Genomic DNA, 26,943 nt, shown 5'->3' on the forward strand with positions numbered 1-26,943 from the left:
CAGCCAGCTCTGTCCAGTGCATCTTGCATCACGCTTCCTTGGGATCCCTACACTGCCACGCTGAATCTGTCCTTGTGTTCACTGCCTACTCCTTGCTGCGTTTTAACCTCTCTTCCTTCCACTTCCCCCCCCCCCCCCTTCTCTGCATTTATTTTCCTCTGTGTGCCATTTTATTGTGATATAAATCTTGGCAATTCCAAGTTGCAGGCCAAACTTCCCTGCCCCGCTGGCAGATCTGGGATTTGGCCAGGCTTTGCAGCAAGGAGGTTGGCAGGAGTTGGGGTATAGGGTACCCCTCGGGCTGCTTGGCATCTCCCTTCAGAGCACCAGCGCCGTGAGAGCTCCCCCTCCATCCCCTTTCAACAGGTAGACGCTGGGAGCAGCCAGCCGTGCTCATCCTCCGGCGCGGAAAGGATGCTGCGTGGCCGGGGGTTTGGCGAAGAGCCGCGGGGCATCGCTTGGGGTGGTGGCCCCAAGCTGGGGAGGGGAGGGCGGCAGCGAGCCGCTCTGCGGGGAGGGCAGCTCCGCACAAAGCGGGTGGGTAAACCCTCCTCCGGCGCGCGGGGAGGAGGAGGAAGGCGGGGGGATGCTGCTTCCCTCCCTCCATCGCGCTCTCGCTCTCTCCCTCCCTCGCCGCGGCCGCAGGAGCGCAGGCAGCGGCAGCCCCGCACGGCGGCTCGGGGCACCCAGCCCCGAGGAGCGCAGCGGGCTCCGGCCGGGCCCCGCTGGGGCAGCCGAGGCGGCGGTGAGTGCGGGCGGGGCGGCGGTTCGCGTCCTGGCGTCCCCGGAGTCTCCCCGCGCCGCCTGGGCGGCTGCACCGAGAGGAGGGTACCCGCCCTGCCCGGGGGTAATGGGGAGCGGGGGGCAGCGAGGACCACCCGGCCGGGGATGGGGCTCCCAGGCGCTGCGCTGCCCGCAGGTTATTGTCAAAGGGCCGGTGATCAGTGCGGGGAGCAGCGGCTCGTCCCTGCTCGCATCCCCCAGGGATGGGGGTTCGGGAGGGTCGGAGCATCTCTGCTCCCGCAGTAACTCCTGACCGTGCCGCTCCGAAGCAAAGCTGCCGCCCGAGCCGGGCAGGGGTCCCCGTGCGCTGGGGACTCTCAGGGCTGCAGCCCACCTGCCTGGTACTGCCGGCTGGAGAATGGGGATAGGTGTAAGCGGCTGTGATAGAAAATGTCTGTATGAGGATAATACTAGAGCCGGACAGTGAATGCAGGGAAAGGGCTGAGTGGAGAGAGCGGTATAGTAAAGTCAAGTCAAGTTTCCCCCTGAATCCTGCAGCCAGGCCTAATGGGCACTGATGCTGTGTCAGGGGGGCAGGAGAGGGAATAAGGCTCCAGATCTTTCCTCCTCCCCCCAGACTTACTAGGACTGAGGAGTAGCATAATATAAAATTAAGCATTAGAGAGTCCACGCTGCAACATTTAATCCATTGTTCCTCGCACTGCCTTCTGCCAGAACAATTCTCATCTGGACAAGAGAAGTATAATTGAACAAATAGTTCATTTCCCTAGCCAATTGCATCCATAGTCTATCCTCTGTATCTGCTGCTGTCTGGCTGCAAACACAGCGGCGTCCTCAGGCAGAAAGGGAGAGCTGGGACCCTCTGGTAAGGCTCTGAACAGCCACACAGACCCAGCAAGAGCAAGCTCACCTGAGTTGTTCTGAAAGCAGCAGCAGATTTGTTCCCTCATCTGTGGTCCTCTTAGCTTCCTTGTGGGGAGTGTGAAGAAGATAAATAACAGGTGGCAAGACGGGTCCAGCCTACAACTAGAAGATGCTACGTGTGGTTCAGGCAAGTCCTCTCCTTTCTGTAGTGTGTTAACTTTCTCTTTACCCTGGAGGATAAAGGATTTTGGGCTGTTTTGAGGTGGTGATGCTGTTGTGTTTGCCAGCCTGCCCTTCAGCCTGTGCCTGTGGTGGCAGGGTGCCCTGCAGTGCGCTCGCATGCATGCACAGATGGAGGAGTGCATGAGCCGATGCTCCTGCTCTTTTCCAAGAGAGCTTTGGGCAGCTGGCAGGGTTGTGGCTGCACCATGACCTCCTTGGCACATGCTTGGCTGAAGGCTGCATCCTTTCCTCTGGAATCTCCTGCTGGTTTGCAGAGCACAGCAGAGCTCAGTGCATGGGGATACACAGATGTATTGTCCGCACTGCTGCGAGATGTGCTTAGCACTGGGAGGCTACTGCTTTTCCTTGCTTCTGGAGCTTCTCTTTGCAGGTGTGCATCATACAGCTTTCCTCCTTCTATTCTTTCTTGTTTCCTCTTTCTTCTTTGTCTGTAGATTGTCACCTTCCCACTTCACTCTTCAGCTTCTACTTCATCTTTTCCTGCTTAATCCATTCTTTCACCTCAGTTTCTTTCTCCCTAAGTAGACCGTGTCCTCTTCAGCCTGCTCCTCTCAGCACTGGAGAAGCAGCCCAGCCCCTCATCTCAGTAGGAGTATTCCTGCCAACTGTTTACAAAAAGTAGCACAATACTCAGACTGAACACTGACATCATTACATACCCAGCCAGAGAGTAGTAAATAATACTGCCTTTCAAGCTTTTGCCCAGTGGTGAGTCTTTTGACATCTCTTTTGCCCATGGGCTAAATGTATTATACTTGGCTTGTATTTACTTATATTCTGGAAACACTAAGTCAGTGCACAGATATATGGTATCAAAGGGGATGTATATTGATGTCTTGCACCGTGTACACTTACTGTGCCTGTATGCATTCTGTGCCTGAATATGCATCATACAGCTCTGCTCCTGCATTCAGGCTTTGACAGTCATGCTTGGCAAGTGTCAGCGCTGTCAGGGAAGGCACAGTTGCTGAGGTGTGGATATTGTTCCATCAGTGAAGGAAAGATGGCTGTGAGGTGAAGGTCAAGAGCACCAGCAGAAGGCACAGAGCTTGGCTAGCCGTGTCTGGCCTGGTTAGCGTGCTAGCTAGTTTTCCAAAGATGATTGTGATTGATCGCAGACTGTGGGTACTGTCAGCACGGTTGTATTTCCAGTTGTGCTTGTGAGCCTGAGTCTGTCTGCAGTTGCTTTGATTGTGAGTCAGTCTGTCTGCAGTTGCAGTAGCTGTGAATCAGTGTCTGCCTGTAATTACGTGGGTGAATCAGTGTTGGCTTGTTACACTTTGAGTGCAAATGGTTTCCCATAGCAGTTGTGGGTGTGAATCACTCTACAATCCCTCTGGATGTGTTTTTTGAGTAGAGAGATGCAACACTGGGATTAATTTTGTTTTGATGAGGAAAAACTGTCAAGCAGCTTCTCGTTTTGAAAAACTAAAGCTGAGTTGGGAGCTGGGCACAGAGCTTGTTCCTCTGTTACCAGCTTTCTACTGAAGAGATCTGCTTTAAGGCTTGCTCCCAAGGTTTCCATGTTGATCTGAACCTTTAATTCCTTTAACTTGTGCCGCTGGTCCTGGGTGTCCTCTTCTGCTGGCATCTCTTGCAGAGCTGCAGACAATGCATTTGGTAACCATCATGTGTGCCTCATACCTTGTGTGTGACACGTTCATGGGAAGGTTGTTTATGGCTTGTGCAGTGTGTGTTTATGGGGACAAGCTAGTGTGTGCCCTCGGGTAGGTAAGCACAAACATTTTCAAGCTTGTGAGTTGAAGACTATGTGGTTCCCTTGCCATATGCCTCTTGCCGTGAGCCAGGGCTATTTCTCTAAGTAGATTGTAAACAGCAAGTTTGATTCAGGTAGGTGGAGGAATTGCTGCCTGTCTCTTGTTCGTGCAAAACACTGTAGTATCTTCTGGCTTTCAGCAGCATCTGTATGGCATAAAGCAGTGCTAAACTGAGAGGCAAGTCAGAGAAATTTAGGCTACATCAGATGATGGAAGCAGAACACTTGCCTTGGTCCAGGCTAACAAACTAAGCATCCCCTGTGCTGACTAGTGCAGGTGGAGTGTGATGCTGGCACGGCTGGACTGCTTCCAGGAGACACTGACTTGGGTGTCTCTGCCTGTGTTGTGCAGTGTATGCCTGTACCCCATTTAGCTCATTTCAGAACAAAAGGATGCAAACAACCAGTAGGACAAGAGTCTTGTGAAATACCATTGTAACTTACGCCATTATTTTCAGGCTCCCAGGTGGATCTTGGCTGCCCATTGTCACCCCTGCCCTCTAATAAAAAGAGTTTTATTCTAAGAGACCCTTCTTTAAGCTGAAGAAGTTGAGAACCAAAGCAAAACCTCCTCAACGGAGACACAGGGTAGCATGCACATTGCCTGCATTTACTGCTGCTGAACTGAGGGCTTGCTGGCTGCCTGTATCTGCAGAGAGAGCTTGGAGCTTTACCCAAAGACGTGCTACAAGAGGCATAGCTGTGATCACCACAAGGCTGGTGTGCTCATGGAGGACTGGTGATGGCTGGGCAGAGCACAGTCTGTGCAGTCTGGATGATTTTGGAATCCCTGAAAGGTGTCAGAGGACCTCTCCTAATGCCTGGGACCTGTTTTACAGAGGCTGTAGTGCAATGAGGAAGGGCTTTAAGGAGCTTCTTGTGCTGTGCAAGTGAGCCTGACTTTGAGAGTAAATATGCAGGTGTTGTGAGGTCACCTACAGTGCTGTGCTCAGATGTGTTCCTGTGCAGGTGGATGGATGTGCTTGTCATCCACAGGGTCAAGATCACCCTCTTATCCCTGCATGGAAGTGCTTGTAGCTGGGCTCTTGCACTGAGGCTGCCTCTAATTTCCAGTTTGTTTTCCAGCTGCTTCCCAGCATCAGCTCCTCATTGCACAGCCCTCTCTGAGATACCTCGCTTGGCAAAGAACTGGAGCAGCTGCAGGGGCTGGGGGCTGAGTGAGAGCTCCGAGAGCTCAGCACTCCTTCAGCTGATGCCACTGGTGTTGGTTCATGGTGTGTGGGCATGCTGACCAACTGACACTGCAGGTACACAGCATCTCTGGGTGCAGCGATGGGGTAAAAATGTCCTTTGGGCTGTTTCATGAATGCTGCCTGCATTATTACACTACTGCTAAGTGAATCAGGTTGTTCCCTTGGCTGTGCATGTTCCAAGGAGGCAATAATTAGAGAGAGGTACTGATGTGGCTCTCACAAGTGAACACGGGTGGGTTTATGTGTCTTTTCTTTCTTCATTCCCTCTCTGATGCTTGCTGTTCTCCCAGGCTTTATTGCAACTTTACTTTTCTCCACCTCCAGAGCGCTATCTGTCTTTCCCTTGTCAGAAGAAGCTTGTGTTAATCACTCATTCCTAAGAAGGCATTTCAGAATACTTAATCCTTATAGAATAAGGTTTTATGAACATATCAAGCTCATTATGACAAGTCAGGAGGTACCCTAGTAACTGTTAACTTTGGGTACCAGGCTGACCTGGAAGGTGTCATCTCTTTCTTGGTTCCCAAACCCACCTCAGTAGGAACAGGGGTTGGAGCATGTTAATGTCTTGAGGACAATAAAGGTTTTCCAAGTCCTTGTTCCAAAACTGCAAATACAACAGGAAGGCTGTATTTCTGGAGAGTGTTGTTATGCTATGATGCTCCGGAGATTGGACAGACTGAATGCGCTGGAGAGGAGTGGGTATGTTTATGATGCCTTTAGTATGTGGTTATAAAGACACCTGCCAAATCCAGAGTGCACAGAATTGTAAACCTCAAGTATCACTGTATTCCAGCTGCAAAGTGTTAGCTGGGCTCCTTAGAAAATCTGCATTGGATTCAGCTGTGGAGGTTACCAGCAACTGCAGAATTAGTGATGAATGCATTCACTAACTGTGCCATTAAGAAATGAGCAATGGACAGATGGAGGAAGGAAGTGCAGAGCTCTTTTGAACATGTACAATCCCTATAGGCTCCATCTTGCATAGGCATAGATGGGCACCAGAAGCTAGAAGAGTGATTTTCTTTACCTTATGTGAAAGAGGGGTCAGTCTGAGTTGTATCACTGTTTTCTGAGCATATAAATCTTTGTATTCTGCTTTTTTTTCTTAACGGATACTGTGGTTGCTTCCTTTCCGCAAGACCTAGTAAGAAATCTTGGATTTTTTTTTTTTCTTCGAGACTATTGCCATCCAACTAACATTCCTAAACCCTCACTCATTTACATGCAGTTACATGCATGTTGCCTGCATCCTCCCTCCCCTTCCAAGAGGATCAGGGATCCCTGGAAGTATTCAGATCAAGACATTGTCTGTTTCAGTGCCTTCCTGAGTGGTGGCAGCTGAATAGCATAGAAAGCACTTTCTGCGAGGGCAGCACCAGTTCGTAGTTCAGGCCGGAGTAGCCCCAGTTTTCCTTTCCCTGGGTGTTTCCATTCCTTTCCTTTGCTCAAGATGGTGTTGCACATCAAGGGGCTCCTTTCTCCCTGCAGTAACTGCTGTGGGGCAGACAGACCTCTGCAAGGGTGACTCTTGTGCTGCAATCTAAGGAGCTCCATTACTGGGCTGTTGAAACCAGGACTGGTTTTACAAACCTGGCAGCCCAGAAACCTTTTTGTTAGAGAGGCTGTGAGGCCAGTAGCTATTAGGCTTGTAAAGCCCTTGCTCTGGCTGATATTCTGCATGTCCTGTGGCTGGTGCTTGGCCTGGATGAGCAAAAGCCCCAGGAAAGGGGAGAGGTGATGCTGAGAGCTGTTGTGTTATGGGGATGACGCTAGGCTCTGGCTATGGGGAGCTTTGGAAGATCCCTTGAACCATATGAAAGGTGAAGCCACTTCCTTTATAAAAGCTTCCTTACATCCTTCTGAGAAATGCTTTCTGCCTGGCAATAGGGTAATGAGCATCAGTGCTGGAAAGGGGTTGTTCCTTCTGGTGCTGCCCCAGCACTCTCTAGCCAGCCCTGGTTCAATGTCACAAGGCTACCTGGGTTCATCACCAACAGTTTAAGCCCCTGTGTTAATCAGGAATGTCAATCACAGTCCTCAGGACCAGGTCTGCTTCTCAAATCAAAGGAGGCAAAACCCACAGAAAATGCTGTGCATTCTCTTGTATCCAGCTCCCTGGGAAAAATACAAGAACCAAAGGAAAATGGTAGGAAACAGTGCCAAGTTATTTTCCATGCTGTATTGTCCTTCCTGAGTCCCTAAATGCAGCCATAGCAAACCAGCCATGCATGTACTCTCACACCCCATTTGGGGGGCATTCTGTGCACCAGTAAACTGAGCCATTGCTGGCAAAGTAATCACTTGGGCAAGTAGTGAAACGAGATGTTTCCTCCCAGTGCAGGTGTACAGAACTGGTTCTGATGCTTGAAATGAGACTTAAGCATGTATTTAACTTTATTCAACCAGCCCTGTTTTCCTTGGCTAGCACCTTCCTCAATAGAACTATCCAAGTAGAAAATTAGCTCTTCATCTCCATATAATATTGAAGGAATTAAAAAAGGGTTTGGCAAGAATGTGGTTGTTTAGAGCTTCTTGGCACAGACAGGCCTATCTTACAAACACTTACATGGAAAGTGTGCTTCTGGCCTTTGTTGCTGTTCCTGACCCTATCTCTTTCTGAATTACCTTGCTGTTCCTTTTTCTGGTCCTCTTTTCTTCAGCTCCTCTGTGCCCCTTTGGTGTGTAATCTCCCCAGTCCCTTGTCTCACCAAATCTAATAAAGATGCTCCAACACGTTCTAGAGGAGTCAGAAGGGTTCCTGCAGAGCCAGGAGGCACCCGCTGCAAACCCAAAGGGTTCTTATTTGTGTGGGTATCTCTGTTCAAAAGCTGCTGGCAGGGCAAATTCTGCCAAAACAAACTATTTATTGAATTCAGCAATTGAATGGGAAAGTGTTGATTTCAGTGAGGTTTTTCAGTGGTGGTGTGGGCAGGGGAGAGGGAAACAGCAATGGTGGGATTTTGGCTTTTGGCTCATGTTTGAAATTGCCTTAATAAAAAAAAATCAAATCCTATTGTATAATTTGCAACTATAAGTGAAATGAAAGGGAAATGTTGAAAGGAAATCTGTTGAGGAGCTTCTAATTGAAGGAGGTTTGAATTTGCCTTGTAGAAAACATCAACATTTTAGCTGTCCTTGTTGTGATTTGGAATGAGTCTCCCCAAACTGTTGGAATTTCCCACAGAACAGATGTTCAGCCTCTTAATTTGTGCTTCATCAGCAAATACATGAATTTCCAAGACTGTGTGTCCCTTCTCAGCTGGAGAGTGGCAGGAACCAGAGGAGCCATCCCAAATTAGGGCTTGTCTCACCAGAGGTGTAGGTGAGTCTATGCCAGAAGGCTCCTGCAGCCTCTGGTAAGTGTGTTCTCCTTTGGTGTGAAGGCTGCGCTTCCCTAGATAGCATCCTGATTAAATAAGGCCTGAGAACACCTACAAATGATCTCATGCACAAAATTAATCCATGCACTGATAGTTGCAAGGATTTTCAGTAATGGGGAGGAAGATAAAGGTAATGCATCTGAAGTATAAATGTGCTTTATGCAAGGCAATGTTACTTTTTCCTTCTGTGCTTGCCATAAGTGAGCATATTGCCAGAACAAAAGCTGAGGTGGATAGATAAGGACTTGTAGTGTCTGGCTCTTTCCTGCTGCTTTTGTGGGAGCTTATGTCCTATTAGAGCTGTACTGAGCTAAAAAACAAGGATCAGACACAGCATCCAGAAGACCGTAGGGCCAAAATGATGTGGGTGACCAGGGTTAGCTAGATGCAGAGTCCTGCTTGGGGCTGAGCTCCCAGCAATCTGCATGGGATTTATGCTGCAGGTTCCTGCCTCCAAGTCTATGTGAAGAAGCCCCTGCTCACTGAGAGCACTTGCACTGGGAGCTCAGCTGCCCTCTTCATCCTGAGCACCCTCTAGGAAATGCCTTTCACGTGATGGGGTTTGGCTTTCAACCCAGCATCTCCTTCCTTCATGCTGGAAGTTGCTGCCTGAGGCTCTGCAATATTGGTGCCTATTGAGTAGGAAAATCCAGAAGTCAGCTTTGGCTGGCAACAACATCATGGCCTTTCTGCAGGCTGTAATCAAAGTGAGCCTTCATTTACGGCTTTGGAGCCTCACACTGGCCATTGGTGCCTGGCTACCAAGGTGCTGAGCTGCTGCTGTGCTAAATCTCCTGTGTGCCAGACATGGTGTTGTGCTGGGGAGACGTCATGACAAGCTGTATTTATACAGGCTGTTGCTTGGCAGTGCTGTTCCAAGGTGCATCAACATAATGAGATACATAAAAGGGGAAGGCAGTTAAATGTGCAGTAACATCACAATAAAAGTAAAACTGAGCATTAATGAAAAATCTGAACACACTAAGTGCAGCACAGCCGAGCACTCCCACTACCTTGGGCCTCAGTGCCCAAACTTAATAATAATTTCTGGCAGTGCCATTACCAGAATTAAATGAGGGCCTAACTGTTCAGAAAAAGATGTTTTGGGAAAAAATGGGTCTTGAGGCTTTGCAAGTGGTTCTGCTGTGCGGGTGTCCCCAAGGCAGCGCAGGTAGCAGGGAGCTGGGAACTGCTGCGAGGTGAGGGCAGTGACTGAGGATATGTGTTGAGAAGGAAGCGATGGGTGGAAGAATCAACAGTGCTGTCGTTTTGGAAGCGGAGCTCTGCGCTTGCTGAAGCAGCTGGGAAGCTGCTGGATCGTGATGAAAATGGGATGACGGTTTGTATGTGTACATACATGCGTGGCTCTGACCCCATGCTCGGACTTCCCCAGGGCCAGCAGCATTGCAGCGGATGCTGCTGCCTTCAGTCCTAGTGGGGTCTCTGGGATTTCATATACAGCACCCCAGCAATACAGACTGCTGGTTAACACGGGTAAGCTGCTGGGCAAAAGTCAACTGAGCAGATTGCTTTTCTCCTAATAAATAAAACCTATTTTCTCTTCTCTCCTTCCCCTCTGTGCCCACCCTGGCAGGTCTTGGAGGCTTGTGTGACGGTCACTGCGTGCTGATACCATGGCGCTGAAGCTCCTGGGAATGGGCTCACTCTCCTTTGTTAGCCTTGGAGTCCTAGTCCTGGTTTTGGCTCTCCCTGCTGATGCTGGGTAAGGTGGTGAACACTGAGGCTGTTGGGCAAAGCTGAGTCCTCTTGCTATGCTTAAATATCCCAGGTCCAGTACCTATGTGAAGTAGTCCAGGGGAAAGTGCTAAGAAGTGTCTCTGCTGTGTTTGACCCTCCACCACTTGTCCCCATCCCCATGTCTTTCACCCCAGGGACTGTACAGTCCCTCGTGGCTGAGCTGACTGATTACATTAGCATTATTTGAGGTCCTCTCACTAAGGACAGTTGTCAGCATTTTTTGCAGCAAAACCAGTTTTCAGATTTGTCCTCTTCACAATTCACTCTGGGCAAGGACTTGGAAGGGAGATTCCCCCCCCCCCCTTCTCCCTTTAATTTCTGAATAGTTTTAAAGAAAAGAAAATGAAACCGCTTCAGTTGTTGGGCTTTTTGTGGTATAAGGACCTGTGAGCCATACACTTGATGTGCTGCAGCATAGGGCAGGACTCTGGCCAGCCCTGGCTGGGCACTCTGCACCATGTCGAGGCTATCCCGGTGCAGGGAATACTGCTGCCAGCCTCTGGGAGCTGTCAGGAGAAGACAAAAGCCTGTTAGCCTTTGACAGGTTCTTCAGCTCTCCTCTGCATCCCACTGGAGCCTTGGGGAGCTCAGAGAGCCCTTCAAGGAAGGGAAGCAAAGACACCACCAACGCAGCCACAGGGAGGGATGAGCTTTGCACAGAGGGAGAGAAATGCAAATAACACATGACTCCTATGAAAAACTTAGGAAAGCCTTTAGAGCACCAGGTATGGACGTTGAGTTGCTGCTGCTGAGTTACAAGTCCAGCAGCAGCCAGGGATTTCTATGCACGAAATAACGTCATTGCTGTCACTTGTACTTCACCCCTCTGCGTGGAGCTTTTTGCTCACATGCATGCTCCTGCCTTGTCCTGCCCACCCCACTTCACCTGCTTGGATCTAACTCTGCATAAGCAAATGTGTCCCGAGCATGCCTTGACATGCCTCTGCCTTCCCCAGTGCTGCCCTTTTGCTTCCCATCACATAGTCACTGCTGCTGCTGCTGCTCCCTCACTGCCTGCCATATGGGTATCGCTCTGGTCCACAGGAAGATTTGCTTCCTAAATTCCCTACAAGGGGACCCTTGTTTGGAGCTGGTGTGCTGATGTGGCAGCCAGCTCTCCAGAGAGCCTGTGCACAGGGACGGGTGGTGAGGGAATGACTTTTCCTCAAGCCTATCCTAATTAAATTTGCTGTAAACCTCTGCCTTCCCTGCCTTCCCTGCTTTTAATTATCTTAAAACCATGATCCCCATATGTCTTTGGAATTCCTTTACACCTTGCTACAGGGCAGCTTTAGCTTGATGTTACAGTTACAGGTGAGCCAGCCCAGAGCTTGGTTGGACTGGGGAATTGGCTGCAATCAGTGCCAGTCAGAGGTGCTGCCTGCACCCTTACCTCACCCTGCCCTTGCTGCTCTTTCCTGCTCAGTGAATCCCATGCTGCTCACACTGAAGTTGAAACCTCAAATGTCAGGCTAAGTAAAACGGCTTTGAAATTTGTAAACTCATTTTTCCCATCACCGCTGAGCCTCCGCCAGGAATTCCTTCACAAAAATCTGTCCTCCCGCTCTTTATATTGCGGGTGATTTTTAAAGATAGCTTATAAAACATTAATGAATGAGCTTTCATGAGCACGGTAGCTATTCATAAGTTATAGATGGTTATATACCCATCAGCAGACACCGGTACAGATTGCTTTTAAGCATGACATCTATTGAAAGCTGTTACAATTGAAAGTCACTAATTACAGCAGGCATTTGTTAAATTCTTCAAAATTCTACTTTTCTGCAGGGAGTTCAGCTCTTTCAAATATTTCAAGTCCAGATGAAAACCAAAACCAGTGTTTTGATTGGAATGCAAAGGCTTGAAGGCTGTGATGCAGTTTGTAATATTAATGGTGGTTTGATGGTTTTGATCTGACAGGTAGCATTAGGGTTGCAACGGGTGTTTTCCCTACCATACCTCACTCCCCATCCCCTATGGGAACTGCAGTTTAGGCACTTTATTACCCTCTTAGGCTCTTATAAAGCCAAACTTACCAGCTTGACCTCTTCTCCCATGCTACCAGGTATTGGTTTGCTAAAACCACAGGCTAAGGAGCCTTGTGAGAGATGGGATCCAATCCCTGGAGAAGGAAACCTCAAGCACTTGAAATGCAATTTCCCAGAGTGTTTGGTTATTGATGCCAACGCAAATTAATGTCAAAATTGCCCAAAATGGAATATTTCAATTAGCTGCCACATGCTGTATAGTATTGATTCTGCCTGGCTCTAAAAATACTCATACCCTGCTCTCGATTTTTCCTCTTTTGCTAGAAAACACTTTTTGCTCTAATTTATCTTAGACAAGTGGGGTTTCTGCTGTGAGAACATTCTGATAGAGAACTCCAAGCCAGCTCTGCAACTTGTCATGCTACTGACCCTTCACAGGGTATTTACAAATAGATCCATAGTGTCATGGGCGATGAGTCTAACCAGATAGGATGCAGCAGGATTAAGCTTTAAACTCTATAAATGATATTCCTCTTTCTGTTTGGTTTTGTTTGTTTGGTTTTTTTTTGTGGGGATTTTTTGCTTTGGGTTGGTTCTTTTTGCCCCATCAATTACTTTCTGGGCATGTTTAAACCAGTGGCTGCACACATCAACTGGAGCAAGAGAAAGGGGCAAGAGAAGGTAAGGGGTAGAAGTGTTAGAAACCAACAATTTATGGGCTTCTCTTGCCCCAGCTGTGGGGACTGTTCCTTCAGTGCATCGTAGGTGCCTTCCCTGGCAATTGCATCTACATCTCGCACCACCAGAGTGTCTTTAGTTTGCTGTGTCTGTGGTCTTCATATGGGCAGTGCTCCCTCATCACACATCTGTTTAGTGGCACAGGGCTTATTTGTCAGTCGGGCTACCTGGTGCCATTGCTGAGGATCCCTCTGCTCTGTCAGCCTTTCCTGCCTTGCCTGGCTGGGCTTCCTTAGCCATCCTGCTGCCTGTTTGTGCCTCTTAATCTCTCTTTGGCCTTATTGGTGTCTTTTTTATTTCCTCTTCCATCTTCCTTGCAATCTCCGCATCTCTATAGATTTTTCTTTTGTTTTTCTTTCACTTAATCTCCTGTTTTTCCATTTGTTTTGGTCCTAACAGCTATTTCTGCTGGGGAAAGCTGTGCTTAGAGCCACAGCACTGGTACTCTGTGTAGTCTGAAATTTCTTTCTGAGGAAAGCCAGTTTCGGAAGCATTCTCAGGCTCCTTCTCTGTTGATTGAAAGGGAGATGCAAAATGCAAATTATTTGCAAATATCAAATCAAATGTATTATTTGCGCCCCTTGGGCTTGCAAAACTGCACTGAGGATTTTGCTTAGGAAGATCAGCTTTTCTTGAGAAATTTACTACTTATTTCAGTCCACCTGGGGCAGCAAATGCCCCGAGGAAATAATTTTCCTTGGAGGATTCCTGGCTTCTTGCATTGAGCAGAGTTAGGAACATGAGAATTCATCTGGTTTCATTGCCTTATGAACATGCACGCCCCACTGCAGCACAGGCTGGAGCATGAGCTGACATCCCTTCGTTTCCAGTAACTGCTCAGAGCATGGAAAGAGTAGGTTTCTCTTCTGATGATGTTTTTATCTCCTTTTTTCCCCCCTTTATATGGCAGGCTTTCTCAGAAACATGTTTCAGACGTCGTCGATGACAGCAAAGACAACATCACCATTTTCACCCGCATCCTGGACAGGCTGTTGGATGGATACGACAACCGCCTCAGACCCGGGCTCGGAGGTCAGTTGGGATGGACAGATGATGTTTTCCACAGCTGTGTAGCTTTAGAAATGAGAGCTTGCACAGAAGACTTCTTATGAAAGCTGCTGCGGTCAGGGGAGGTTGGTTCAGTGCCAGAGTCAGTCTGTTGCCAGTTTCCCTATTTTGAGTCTGCGCTACCTTGTTTGATGGTTTATGAGATGAGAGGTACAAGTCTGACTGCTGTGGTCTTCTATGACATTACATTGATAGGCCTGTAGATGGAGCAAATATAATTAAACTTATTTCTGCTTTCATAGGCATTACCACTTCAGAAATGACGAAACTACCAGTTTGCAGGACCTTCAACTCGTGCTGTTGGTTGTTAGTCAGTGGGCTTTGCTGCAGAGCTTCTGTCTTGACATCTTCTCCGTTATTTCCCATGTAGCTGTCACCTGGCAAGCTCTTCTGTGTGTGCTGGTCTGGACACCAGGCAGTCAGCCAGGCCTTGTTGTCCCCTGAGCTGCTTTTAATACTGCTCCTATCAGAGCTTCTGCTGCTGACTTTGTCTCCAATCACCTACAGTTGTTTAAGGTGCTTTAGAAAGCAAAATCACAGTAGTCCCCTCCCTTCCCAATGCTTATGGCATACATGTAGTGGGATGTAAGGGGGCAGAAGCAACTGGGAGATGTGTGGGGAAGACAGACATGAGCTTTCTTAGTGAGATGAAGGAGACATGAGCTGAGTGGTTTCTTGGTGTGCTGTTGTCAAGGGGTGTTGCTGTGGCAGAGATGATGACCCCTCTCAGGTGCTGGCAGCCGTGTGCCATGGGGGCTCCTGGTGTGATGTCCCTACCCTGATGTCCCAATCCTGCTCAGCTGCAAAGGTGTGCTGCTGGACCATGATTCCCACCCAAAGCTGCAGTCACTGCATGCTCCACTGTTCTGGAAGGTCCTGCTGCCAAGGGAAGTTGGGAACGAGCTTTCCTGACCTCTTGCATGCTGATGGGGGCTCCGGTGATACAGTGCTAGCCTGGAATTGCCCCACCATTCCTCTTGATGTCTCTTCCCAGGCCCATGTTCACCTCTGTGCTATGGCCCTCTGCCCTTCCAAAGTCTAGGAGCATTTTGATCCCAATCAGAAACCATGCAAAATATGGGAAGGAGGGCTTTTCCAGTGAGCACCTCACCGCTGATGGGCTGCTAGGACCCAAGCAGGAAAGGGTTACTGTGTCTGCATAAGCCACCCATCAGTTTTATTGCTTTTGTTGCTTGTTTCTTTCCCCCAGAATTAACTGCAGTTCTGCTAATAGCTTTGCTTCCTCAAGTCTCCCCAATAGCTGTATTGATTTAACTGAAATGAGTTCTGAAAGGGGACTGAGGGGGCATTTATGTTCACCATAGGCTTGGTTGCAGACAACCCCATGCAAAGTATTAACAAGAGGACTCCCAGGAGCCCCTTGCTGGAGGAGTTAAAACCTTTGTTGGAATATCTCTACTCTGCTGCTTTAGATCCTTTAATAACATGTTTAACATAATAAATTGCCTTTGTCTGAGCCAGACATTGCATGTCTAAAGACTGCTTTCACCTCTGATTCCCCCTCATGGAGCACTCCTCTGGACCCAGGTGGGAAGTTTTAATAAGGGCTACGGGTTTTGGGGGCTCTTGGCTGGTAATGAGTTGTCCTCAGTGTATGTGTATGGGGCAGCCTCGTGAGCCAGTCTTTCCCACCTATAGCTGGACCTGTTTACTGCAAGCCTTTCATTCCTTGGGATAGAAGGGCCATCAGGGCTGCTGTCAGGAAGAACATTAGAGGGAAAGACTTTTCCCCATGCTGCTGGTGGCCAAAGAAGCAGAAATGGTCCTGCTGCAGGCTCCAGACTTAGGGGTTGATCAAATGGCCTGGGGTGATAGACAGCAATTGATGGGTTACATGAGATCTGTGAGAGGGATCACTTTGCTTCAAATCAGCAGCTATGCTGCTGTGTGATTCAGGGTGTATTGGTTTTCCTGAGAGAGCACTTGGCCGTCCCTGTAGATCCAGAGCTGGCTCTCCCCATTTCCATCAAGAATATCGTTCCTTTGCTTTTCTGAAGGTATCAGATGAGAGCATCCATTAGCACCACACAGTCCTACCTTGGTGTCTGTGGAAAGGACAGACGTGATGGTATTGCACACACACACACAACAGGTGTCTAAATTATGGATCACCAGGACACGTAGCCCCCCTTCTTGGCCTCACTTTCCTTGCTCTGTATGAGACAGGTCCCCCCAAAACACTGGGTTGGGGTATGGAGGGCTGCACCACCTCTCAGGCTGTGTGTGCCCAGGTGCCTGTCCCCAGCACTTGGCAGAGCCATTTCCTTGTGTACTGGGAACAGAGCAGTGTTTGTTTAGGCTTTGAGAAAAGAGCCTGTGTATGCAACAGAGTGTTGATGTGGTGACTTCTCCCCTCAAGATAGCCTCTTTGTATTTATTTTCTTATCCCCTCTGCTTTCACCATCTGCTGCCACCCACTCTAATAGCTCCCATGCCAGAGCTCCTCTTCTTACAAGGATGCTGCAGACACAAACTGAAGCAAACCGGTGACGAGGCTGCTCGGGAGCGCCCGGTGCTGCAGAGCCACATTCCAGGCAAGGGTATTCCTGTGCCTTGCTGCTGCTTCAGCCTCCCAGGGCTCTCCAGCAAGGAGTCCTTGTAGTCTTGATGGCAAGTAAAGGCTTGTAAGCATACTCCAGGATAGCTTAGAAAAGGAAAGGTGGGGGGAATGGGGAAGGTGGCTGTCAGACCCCTCATTCTGCAGGTGTGCCACATAGTACAATACCATTGGTGCCATAGAAGTCTTCTGTGGTTGGCAGGAGGCTTCTCCCTGTCTCTGCCAGGTGAGCTAGGAATGGCTTGGGTTTACGGACAGAAGTTAGTCTTTTATTTGGCCCATACCACTAAAATAGAGTCTGGCCTTAGGGAGGGGGTAGCTGCATAAACATGTTATAGAACTCAGAGAACCATCAGCAGATAACCCATGTTTCCCTTAGGAAAACACAAGACAGATTGGTTATTAAGTCAGAAGAGGAACAGAAATGGACCCTGAGGGGATGGAGACATCTGTTGTCGTGGCCAACTTTGTAAGATAAGAAAATCTCCTATTGAGAGAGTTTTTACGGACAGCACTGGCCTCCACTCCTGATCTGGAGCTCTGCAATTGCACAGATCCTCTGCCCAGCCCTGCAGGGGCTGTGATTAGGGGCATCTATTTATAGCTCTCAAATTCTCTTTGCTGGGGCTTCCTACAGAGCTGGTGTGTGGAGAGGCCTCACTCAGTTTTGAACCTGGAGCTTGTCTTGCTTGCGGAAGTAGGAGAGAGGAGATATGGCCAGGAGAAAGAGAGAAAACTGGCTGACAAAGAGAGAGACATCGTATACCCAAAAAGAAGGGATGTTCAAGGAGTGGGATGTGAGTGATGGAGCTGAGTGATCCTCCAAGAACGACTGATGCACAAAAATACCTTGTGTATCCTTGTGCTGCTTACTCTGAAGAGTGAGTGGAGTTCTGCAATCCTCGCACAGGCACAGTGATGCCCAGCACACGAGAGGGGTGGGTGGCTGGGTTGTCTGAGGTTCAGTGATGGTCCCTGTGCAGCTGTACCTCCCGCAGCCTTATTTCCTATCTGATGAAGTCTGGGTCCATTGGGCTGCAACCCAAACACAACCACCTCGTGAGTGCCTGGGGAGGGGAAAGCAAGGAGGTTTCCAGGCTTGCCCCAGCCTTTTCTTTCCTTACAGCCTCGAGAATCCATTTAACACACTTTGGCAACACAAAGCAACTGGGGAGCACCTTGCTGCTCAGGGAGGAAGCACACAGGGCCTTTCTGTAGCTGTTTGAAGAATAGGATAGGGATTTCTTCCTGTTCAGCCAGAGACTGTCTGCATCTTGGGAGGCAGGGTGTGTCTGAAGTGCTTTTTAGCTTAAGAATGAGGACCCCAGAAGGCATCTGGAGCAGTGATGGACAAGGTGTCTGTGTTGGTTGTTTGGAGAGACCTGTGCTCCAGAAAGCTGTTGGCCTTTTCCAGGGGGATGCTGAGGAGGAAAAGATTGTTCACCAGGGAAGAGGAGGAGAAAGGAGGCAGCTCAGTTTTCTAAAAGATGGGTTGTGAACTTTCTAGATAAGCCAGTTTCTCTGACTCCAATTAAAAAGCAATTTGTACCATGTTAAGCTGCTAGGCGAGGATCAATCGGTGTTATCCCTCCTGGATGCAGTATCGCTTCGCTTACTACTCACAGTATTTCCTTGAAGCTTCTACCACATGTCTCTGGAGTCCCTAAAAGGCTGACTCGACCCCACTTAGGGCTGGTGAGCATCCTGATGGTCTGACTGCATGATGTGCTTCTGGACAATTGTGGGTTAGGAGCCTACTGAAGTTTTCAGAGCATGGGGTTTACTGGGACCAGCAAACAGAGTCAGCTGAATTAAAGCAATGCAATTTCCTAGGCAGAACAAGGCACTTGGCCCCTTTGGTTTATTCTTCCTTGGGGACAGGGCATGGTGCCTGATCCTTGTTCTCAGGGTTGGCACTAAGAGGGTCCTATGCAGGCAGAGGGGAAGTCGCTGTTTGTATCTTCACAACTGGCATATCCAGAAAGTAAAAGCAATCCAAGCTGGTGGCGTCCTCCTCTTCCTCATCTCCACTGGGCGGCTCTTTGTGGCTTAGTGTCAGCATCTCCCTGCCCACACTGGGGTCAAGCATATTTTGGTGCAGTCAGGCTCTGCTCGCAATAAGACTCAAATCAGGGATGCCCAGCATGGACCTATGGTGCCTTTCATCTGGCCTCACTATGTCAGCTTTGCCCTGCTAATGGTTTTGATCTGCTGCCACCTGTTAATATTTATCCTGCTGATGTATTCCTTTTATTCTTTTGTGAGTATTCCTTGGCTGGAGTTTTCCCTCTCTTCTTTCTGTGGCGCAGTGTTTCTTCCTGCTTTTTTAATGATGGTGTAGTTTGGTAGGATGGCTTCTGAGCAAGTGAGAAACATCTGTATCCCTGTCTTGCCATGTGTATATCATTAATGCAAGGGCTGATGGCCAGGAGGTTTTGGATTTAGGTTCAGAGCAGTTCCCTTTAGGTTGAGATGTTCCTCTGAGGTGCTTGATGTATCGCACTTCAATGCATCTATCACTTTGTCCTGACCTCCTGCAGGTAAGGGCTTGGCTGTTATCATGTGAACATGAAGGCAGAGGGGCTGAAATAGTTGGAATAATTAAATTATAGAGCTGCCTTCTCTCGAAAGCACATTGCTCTTCTAGCTGAAACAGTGAGAACTTACCTGTCTGGCAAGGAGAAATCTGACTGCAGTGAGAGCAACCTGTAACAGTGGCAGAAATTGTTAAATTGTTTGGATTGAAGAGCTAAAATCTGGACAAAATCTTGAAATTGTCCTTTTCTTCTGCAGGTAGGTTGCAAAGCCCTGAGGTAGGGGCCCTCACAAGCCCTTTGGGTGCATGTAAAGCCACAACATGCAGCAGCCCAGCTTTTGGGTGCTCAGTGGAGGCAGGTGGTCCCTCAGCAGAACATCAGGTGCTACCTGTTGCTGTGGGGACACCTGAGCAGTGGTGGCAGAGTCCTGCAATGTGTCCTGCTCCCCACTGCAGCATTGTCACCAGGAATCGATCTGGTCTTGAGCTCTTCTGCAGCTTTTTCACCTGTGCCTGATGAAGCTGCCTGCAGTTTGTCATGTACCTCACCTACATCTGCTGTTAATGCAAGAGAAACGTTAGATATCAAACCCAGTGGTCCTTTGGGGTGCGTTGTGATTTCCAGGGTTTCAGGACTGTGTTTATTCTCTTTCTATCTTAATGTTCCACCTCTCCTGACTTCTCATCTCTTCCCTCTGATCTGACTTCATGCCTTGTATTGATTACTCCAGGGAGGAATTTGATCCTTTCTTAGAAAAAACAAAATCCATGTCTTATCTCAGACAAAGACAAAAACCTGAGGTTCCTTGATGAGTTTTAATTTGAAGCTTAAGCATTGCCTGAGCAGCACTTTCTTCTATTTACCTTTCTGGGCAACAGGGACCCTGCTCTGTCTCATCGAACTTCTGAAGTTAATATCTATGAACAAATTAAAGGTTGTTTTCCCCTTGGGTGCAGCTCTCCAAAGGCAGCTTTGCCATGGATTTGCACGGCCCCACTGCTCTCCTCCTTTCCTCAGGAATCCCAGTTGTGCTGCTGTTTAAACCCACGGTGTACAGGGAGAGGAAACTGTGTGAAAAGGCATGCACACATCAGAAGGCATCTGAGGAATACGAGCTTGACAGCTATGCCTAAGGGTGAAAGTCTTCTCTTAAATAAGTTATGAATTTGCTTAGGGCAACAAGCCTGTATCAAAGCTTTTGGGATATCACAAACACTCCGGAGGGGTCAGAAACCCATTGTGAAAAGAGAATCATAGCTTTTGGTGTGAAACGGTGCCTGGGCTTCAGGTCAGCACCAGGTCCTCTGGGGGCTGCCTGTTCCCCTGCAGTGCCATGGGAAGGAGTGGGCCATCACCATGGGTCCCTGCCCAACCACCCTTTACATGGGCCAGTCATGTTGCCAGTCACCAGCAATGAGGCTGTGCTCTTCAGAGGGGCTGCAACCAAGTCCCCAGGCTGCCAAGGTCGTGGAGGGGAAGGCGTTCCTTTGGGTGCCTTTTTTAGGATGGTGCCTTCGCTCGCTGTATATGTTTCCAATGAGGAGTCCGCATATCCACACATGTAGGCAAGGAGTAAGGCTTTTCCCAAAGGATAAGATTTTATTTTTTTTTCTAGGAAAGTGAATCCATTTGGAGGAATTTTTTGTATTGGAGTAACATCCCACAGCTTGAATGGTAGATAGGACCTGCAGTGAATCAGTGTGACTGTTAGGCAGGTGATCGCTGCCCAAGGGGAAGCTGTCAGAGGTGAGATGATGTTATTTGTTTATAACAACTTTGGAAGCAGGGAGCTGATGTTTAAGCATGTTGAACATGTGTTAGATGGTTTTAAGAACATTAGTAGATGATGTTAGAGATGGCTATAAACTTCTTGTAAGGATGTCTTTATTGATCTGCTGGACCACAGCAGCTACTCATTAGAATTTCCATTCATTTAGTCCCATGTAAAGGATTTATAGCTTGTCTTTCTGGATTGTGAAATAAGATTTTTAGTATTATTATTGTTATATATTATAGAGCTTAAAACTAACATTAGTTGCTTTATTCTGGGAAGCTGGTGCTAAAACAGCCCTCCAAATATTGAGGAAACAGCAGTTATTTTATTCGTTGTGCTAGAGGATAAAATGTTTTCATCAGTTCATGTGCCTATACAGAGGCACTGATTATGTCTGATGAGGTAAAGTCATTGATCATGTTGGTGGTGAATTTTAGCCCTGTTCCATCTGGAAGAAGCAATCAAATCACATCTACCTGGGCCCCCTGTGGTAGAGGGATTAATGCTGCTGATTCAGACCTGTTAGCTTGTTAATGCCGTTTCATTTATTTAAAGGTTATTGTTTGATTAAATAAAAATATTGGAGTGTTCATGAGGCTCTGAGAGATGCATGGGGCTTTGAGGAGTGAGATGCTGCAGGATTATGAGGCTAAATCATGCAGCGTGCCTTAACCAAGTGCTGTTAAAAGTCAGAGTGAAATTCCCACCCTATTGCAGTAAATGGCAAAACTCCCACTGAAGTGGGGCAGGAATTTCATGTAATGATTGCTTTGTCTGTACACACAACCTGCAGCTTTCGGTGTTTATCCCTCCAAGGCAGAGTTTTAATGTTCATTAAAAAATAAAGTTTTTGTGGAGTGCTGGCAATTTTAAGCATAGAGAAAGTTTGTAATCTGCACTATGCAGCATGAGAAAAGGACTCCCCATTCACTTTACCTTCTTGAAGAACATCATTCAAACCGAAGTGTGGTGAAAGCAACTGGCATAGAAGAAGCATATGATTTATTTTGCTTCCCCCCCAAACCTGCTGGAAAATCCTGTTGATGACAAAGTTCAGACTGACTTAGACAGAATGATTCATGACTGGAGTAAAATCATGTCTGAAAACTCAGGACACTATTTTCAACATTGCAAAAGTTGTTTCAGATGCCTCGTTTTTTGAAGGGTCAGTTCTGATACAAGAAACTTCAAGGAAGGGATCTGATGACCATAAAAAAATCCCCAAATCAACAAACAAAAACTGATGCAGCAATTTGCAAAAGGGAAGGTGGCAGAGGCTCTGCACAAGGCTTACTGCACCTATCTGGATTCTGGTCAAGCAAGCTGTTTGTATCCATATAGGATACATCAGATTCCCGCAGCCCTGCATTCCTGTTATGCACCTGAAGACATGTCTCCTGGAGAGCTGTGAATGTCACTTTAGCCAGTTAAAGCCCCTGTCTTGCAAAAAAATGAAGATCAGACTTCTTTCCACAAGTTGTGTTTTCTGTAAAGGGTCATGTGGGAATTGAATTAGAGGTTTTAATGCTTGAAAGATTAATGCTCTTCCCTTTGGAGAGATGAACCTGGGCTTGCCTGAGAATTAGAAAAAGCCTTTTCCTAGAAAAGGGCCCCATTTGCTTGTGTGGGGAAGGGTTAAAGAACAAAAGGATGAAATCCCCTTTCTTCTTTCCTGATCAATCTAGCCATCATTATGAGAGAAGCTTTCTGATAGTTTCTCTTTGTCATGTAACATTAATACCATTAAGTCCACTTCGGCAAGGAAAGCGATGTATAATTAATTTGCAAATCAGGGAAGTGGATGTGATTTTTATACAGAAGAGAAGATCTTTAACTGCAGAAGGCATTGTGTGGGCATGGCCATGCTGAAGATGGGACCTCTGCTCTCAGGCTGGGAAGGAATCCTCCTTGAGCATCCCTCTCCCAGAAGTGATGTTGAGACCCGGAGGTCCTCTTTCAGGCTGGTCCCCTGTGTGCCCCTCTCTGTGTATACACCTTCAGTGGGTCCCAGTTTGCTGCTAGACAGAAAAGAGACTGAATAGAACAAGAGTGGAGTCAGGTGGGGAAGGGGTGGGGTATGCAAGTGCCTCTGAATACTTGCAAGTTGGTTGAGCCAGATGAAAGCATCTTTAAGGCTCCCTCCATCCACTGCATCTTTTTGGTGTTTTGATTTTATTTTTTTAAGCCTTAGCTCTATTAAAATTATTACTATTTTGATGCAGGATGCATTAAAAAGTGAAAATGAGAAAAACCCAAACCCTATCTAGACTGATTTGTTCCCAGAAAGATGCTTAATTTTGTATGTATAATTGAAAGGGGCTAAATATAGCTGTATTAATATTTATGGGCCTTATGTTGGAGTCAATACAAGGGTTGCTGTTCAAGGCAATTAAGCTTTACCTTTTCACATCTAGGATTTCAGCATTCGGAGATGACATTAGTTGTGTGACCTGCATCCAAGAGAGAAAAACATAAAAGCATACCATTATCCATCGAATATGATACCCTGTATTTAATGCTGTTTGTGACAGGCAGTTTGTCTCCAGCAAGGATGATCCCTCAGAAGCAGGACTGCTCTCTTCATAGGAGGGAAATCGGTAAGCTCAGAGGCTTTCAAAACTATCCCTGCAGCTGATGCTGTGTTTTGGGAGGAACTGAGTGACTTGGACTATCTCACAGCATCAGAAAGTGGGCATTGCCCACCTCTGCTGCATTGGCAGCTGCTGGGAATGAAGGGGAAATTATTATGGTGGCACCTCGTGAGCTCCAGTAGTCTTCATATACCCTGGAGCTGCAAGAGTAGGAAACATCACCCTCAGTAGCTCGTGAGCAGGAATGCACGGTGGGGGGGGGGGGAGGCTGTTTGCACCCTATTCCTGGGCTCAGGCTATCTGTGCATGCCCGCAGGGCTAGTCACAACCTTCATGTCATTAAAGCACAGGGAAAGCAAATCCTGTCCAGAGATCTGAGCAGCTGTAGGGAGCGTGTTCACGGGGAATTAGGTCGAGGCTGCAAGGATGAAAACAAGTCAGTTTGCGTTAATAACAAAGGCAGAATGATGATGCGCTTGATTTCTAAAGCACTGCCTTTCATGAGAAGGGTATCACCAGGATAATGTGACAAGAGTCCTGGCAGTGCTTGAATTGGCCTGCATTGCCGCTCTTGGAAGCTGCAGCTCCTCACTGCTCCAGTTAACAAAGAGGCTGTTAGGCGCTGTGAAATCTCTCACTGATAAGGACTGTCTGAATCCTGCCTCTCTACTAAATTTGATCAATGTGTCAGATTTTGCCTTTCTTCAGTCTGGACTCTAATAACTGCCTGCGAGAACGAAGATTGCATTGAGGAGCATCGGTGACTGCTCTGCTCTGCAGCCTCCTTTGGGAACAAGGGGTTAACGTGCCAGCCACAGGGCAGATGCTCATGGCCACGGCTGTGGGTGGAGGTTGTCTCAGTGAGGATGAGCTTGGTGCTCATCCCTGCTCCTAGGACTCACGTGCCCCACAAAATTTGAAGCTTTGTGGAGTTGTGTTCCGGTTTCTTTGCTGGTGCGTTGTGTATTTTAGTAGCTGGAAGCCTTTTAACCCCCTTCAGCAAGCAGTAGGGGAATGCATTTTCTGATGGCTTTCATTAGCTCTTGCTGTTGGAGCAAAACAGGAAGGGAAAAGCAGAAATTGAATGGCACACCAGTGGAGATAGAAATGATGGCCACACTCTTAGTGACTGAGAATGAGATTTCTGCTCCAAATGGCCATTCTGCATCCAGCCTCGGCTCTGGGGATTCACATCCAGTGATGCTGACCCCAGCAGACCAGTGCATTTCCAATTACAGGTGACAATATCCTTGCTGCGCAGTGTTGGCTTGATAGCAAAGGATTGTTCCTTGCTGTGCCTGAGGGTGGGCCAGTGCGGGGCTGAATCCCACCTCTTCTCTGTTCCTGAACAAGGGCAAGCCAAGCTATATATTAAGGAACAAGGAAATTGCACCAGTTAAATTTAAAAAACTCATTTAGCTAAAGCAGCACAAGCTCCCATGAATATTTATCTGATATTATGGAAGCATGTGGACTCCCACCTACTTTATTAAATTGATTTTCAATAAAAATGCAAGTGGAAGACATTTGATTAATGGCTGCTGGGATGGTACAATTATTGTGAAGTCTGGAGTCAGCAAGAAGTGTCCCCTGAGCCTCTGTGTCCCTGCTGGAGGCTGTGCTAAGAAAATGTTTCTAAACGTTCTCCGAGAGAGAACAGCAACGTTTGTCCATGCCGTTTCCAAGATGGGGTGAGCAGGAGCTGCTGTTGTGCTGGTGCATGGGTTAGCTAAGGGCTGACGTCCTGCCCTTGAGCCTGGTGTGTGGCTTTTGCTCTCAGTGCTCTGCCTTTTCCTCTGCTTTCCACACCCCTCCGAGCAGGCTGCACCTGAGAATTAAGCACAGCAGTGAGCTTCAGCGATCATGTCGGGTTTGAGTGAGGCTCCCTGGGCCTTTGAATTTAAACATGCCTGGGATTAGCTCTGTCAGCCTGTGGATCCGCTCAGCTCCTACCAATTTACCTGGATTTGTCTCCTGAAGGAAGGCAATTTGAGGCTGTAATGTTACAGCTCTATTAAAGAGCTCTAGGATGCTTTCCCACTGGGACACCTGCCATGGCTGGCACTGCCTCTTTCCAATTAGCTGTCAGGAGCTTGGGTGGGAGATGCTGAGTGCGGTGCAAGTGAGGGTCATGGGTGCTGAGGAACCCGCTGAGCAGGGGAGCGTGGAAATCCCTGTGGTGAGGAGGAATTCTGTGCTCCTAGAAGGCAGCGGGGCTGGGGGCTGCCTGCACAGCCTGAACAGAAACTGTCCTTGGGGGTCTTGCAAAAACTCTTTAGGAGCTGCTGTGGATGGGATGTTACGTGTCACTTTCTCTGCAGGGGTGTTCTGAGCCAGAGATGTAGGGGTTTGGGGTGTGATGCTGAGGTGAGGACTGTGCAGGAGTGAAGGGAGGTGGATGGTGTGCCTTGGTACCATAGGGGAGGCAGAGTGTGAGGCAGGTCCATCTCGGCCTCCCTCAGCTCTACACCCATGGAGCAAAGAAAGGTACCACAACTCTGAACCACTGCAACAGCGGTGCCCAAGTGGCACTAGATAAACAAGACCTGGGGCACAAGTCCTTCCTGCAGCCAGTGTGGGAGCCCCATGCACAGGCTTCTGCACTGGGGAGCAGGATCAATGCTCTGAAGTTCTCGCCCTTTCTTAGAGGGCATGTGGTGCCCAGTGGGCTATAAGCATATGGTACATGGAAAGCAGCTGGGGGCAGAGACAGTGCAAATGCTCTTGATGCTGCCTTTGGAGGCTGAGAGGCTCTCATAGTGGTCTCTATTTTGCAGTATTTCTGACAATTCTCTGCATGCAAATGTATAATGTGCCCATGATGTGTCTTTGCCTGCAAGAGAAGAGGGGGTCTCCGTGCTGCACCCATGCCAGCAGGCAGTGAATGGGTGCAGATACTTTCAGCATGTTTTGAATTGGTTGGGCATTCCTCTGCTGCATTACTGGGGAGCTGGGCTGACAATGGGCTGGGAGGGAAAGGGAATAGAACAGAAAGGAATTAGGAACACTAAAAAGGGGAGCGGGTGCTGAGTATTATGTATATGGCAGAAAAAGAGAGGCAAGTTCTGATTGAAAACAGAAGCTGCGAAAAGGCAGATTGGCAGGCAGCATATTCCTGAAGACAGCTTTCTCCTCTGTAGGCTGAGTCACCTAAGAAACGTGTCAATAAAGCACACTCGCAGGCACTGTCTCTAATAAATATATATTTAAGAGAGACATTTCTTCAAAACTTCTGCTGGGAGATGTCTAATTCTGAAAGAATGGCACAAAAAATGACATCTCCAGTGGAAGCAGGGAGTTGCTATGGGAACTGGAACGCTTTGAACACACGTCGCTAAAACAAGAAAACATTCTCCCCAGCAAAGGAAATTAAAAATTACATCTGGAGACACCTGCCCTCCTCTTGTCCCTGGGAGCATCGGGATGTTACACAGTGTATCATAAGTCATGTAGTGGGCAGAAGAGAAAATGTGATATTGGTGCTTGGATTTTTGTGAGTAACTGTGATAAAAAGCTTTTCTGTCTACAGGACAGATGATGCTTGTGCCTGAACGGTGCTGGGGAGGGGAAGGTTTAGAGCCATAATGGAATTTCCTCTAAAAGGGTTTTGCTCACCTGGGGATAAAACAACAGCTGCAGTACACAAATAAGCCCACCTCGCTGTGGGTGGATCACCCTGCTGCTCA

The 26,943-nt window shown here is 48.0% G+C and overlaps 1 protein-coding gene across 3 annotated transcripts in view; it reads left to right on the forward strand.

Moving 5' to 3' along the window:
* Positions 1 to 588: 588 nt before the first annotated feature.
* Positions 589 to 26,943, forward strand: part of GABRA3 (gamma-aminobutyric acid type A receptor subunit alpha3) — a 63,892-nt gene continuing 37,537 nt past the window's right edge. Inside the window, exons 1-4 of one of the 3 annotated variants that reach the window (XM_057398450.1) lie at positions 593 to 745; positions 7,957 to 8,167; positions 9,820 to 9,948; positions 13,620 to 13,741. In XM_057398450.1, the coding sequence (XP_057254433.1) occupies positions 9,860 to 9,948; positions 13,620 to 13,741 (211 nt within the window). In that variant the 5' untranslated portion in view covers positions 593 to 745; positions 7,957 to 8,167; positions 9,820 to 9,859. Of the gene's footprint in view, positions 746 to 7,956; positions 8,168 to 9,819; positions 9,949 to 13,619; positions 13,742 to 26,619; positions 26,751 to 26,943 lie in introns of those variants that run through there. The other 2 variants (XM_057398449.1, XM_057398452.1) reach the window with 2 other exon arrangements.

This window comes from Pezoporus wallicus, unplaced genomic scaffold, assembly GCF_028554395.1.
Source record: "Pezoporus wallicus isolate ANWC-B61680 ecotype Strahan unplaced genomic scaffold, APGP_CSIRO_Pwel_v1 contig_10431, whole genome shotgun sequence".
Taxonomy (NCBI): domain Eukaryota; kingdom Metazoa; phylum Chordata; class Aves; order Psittaciformes; family Psittacidae; genus Pezoporus; species Pezoporus wallicus.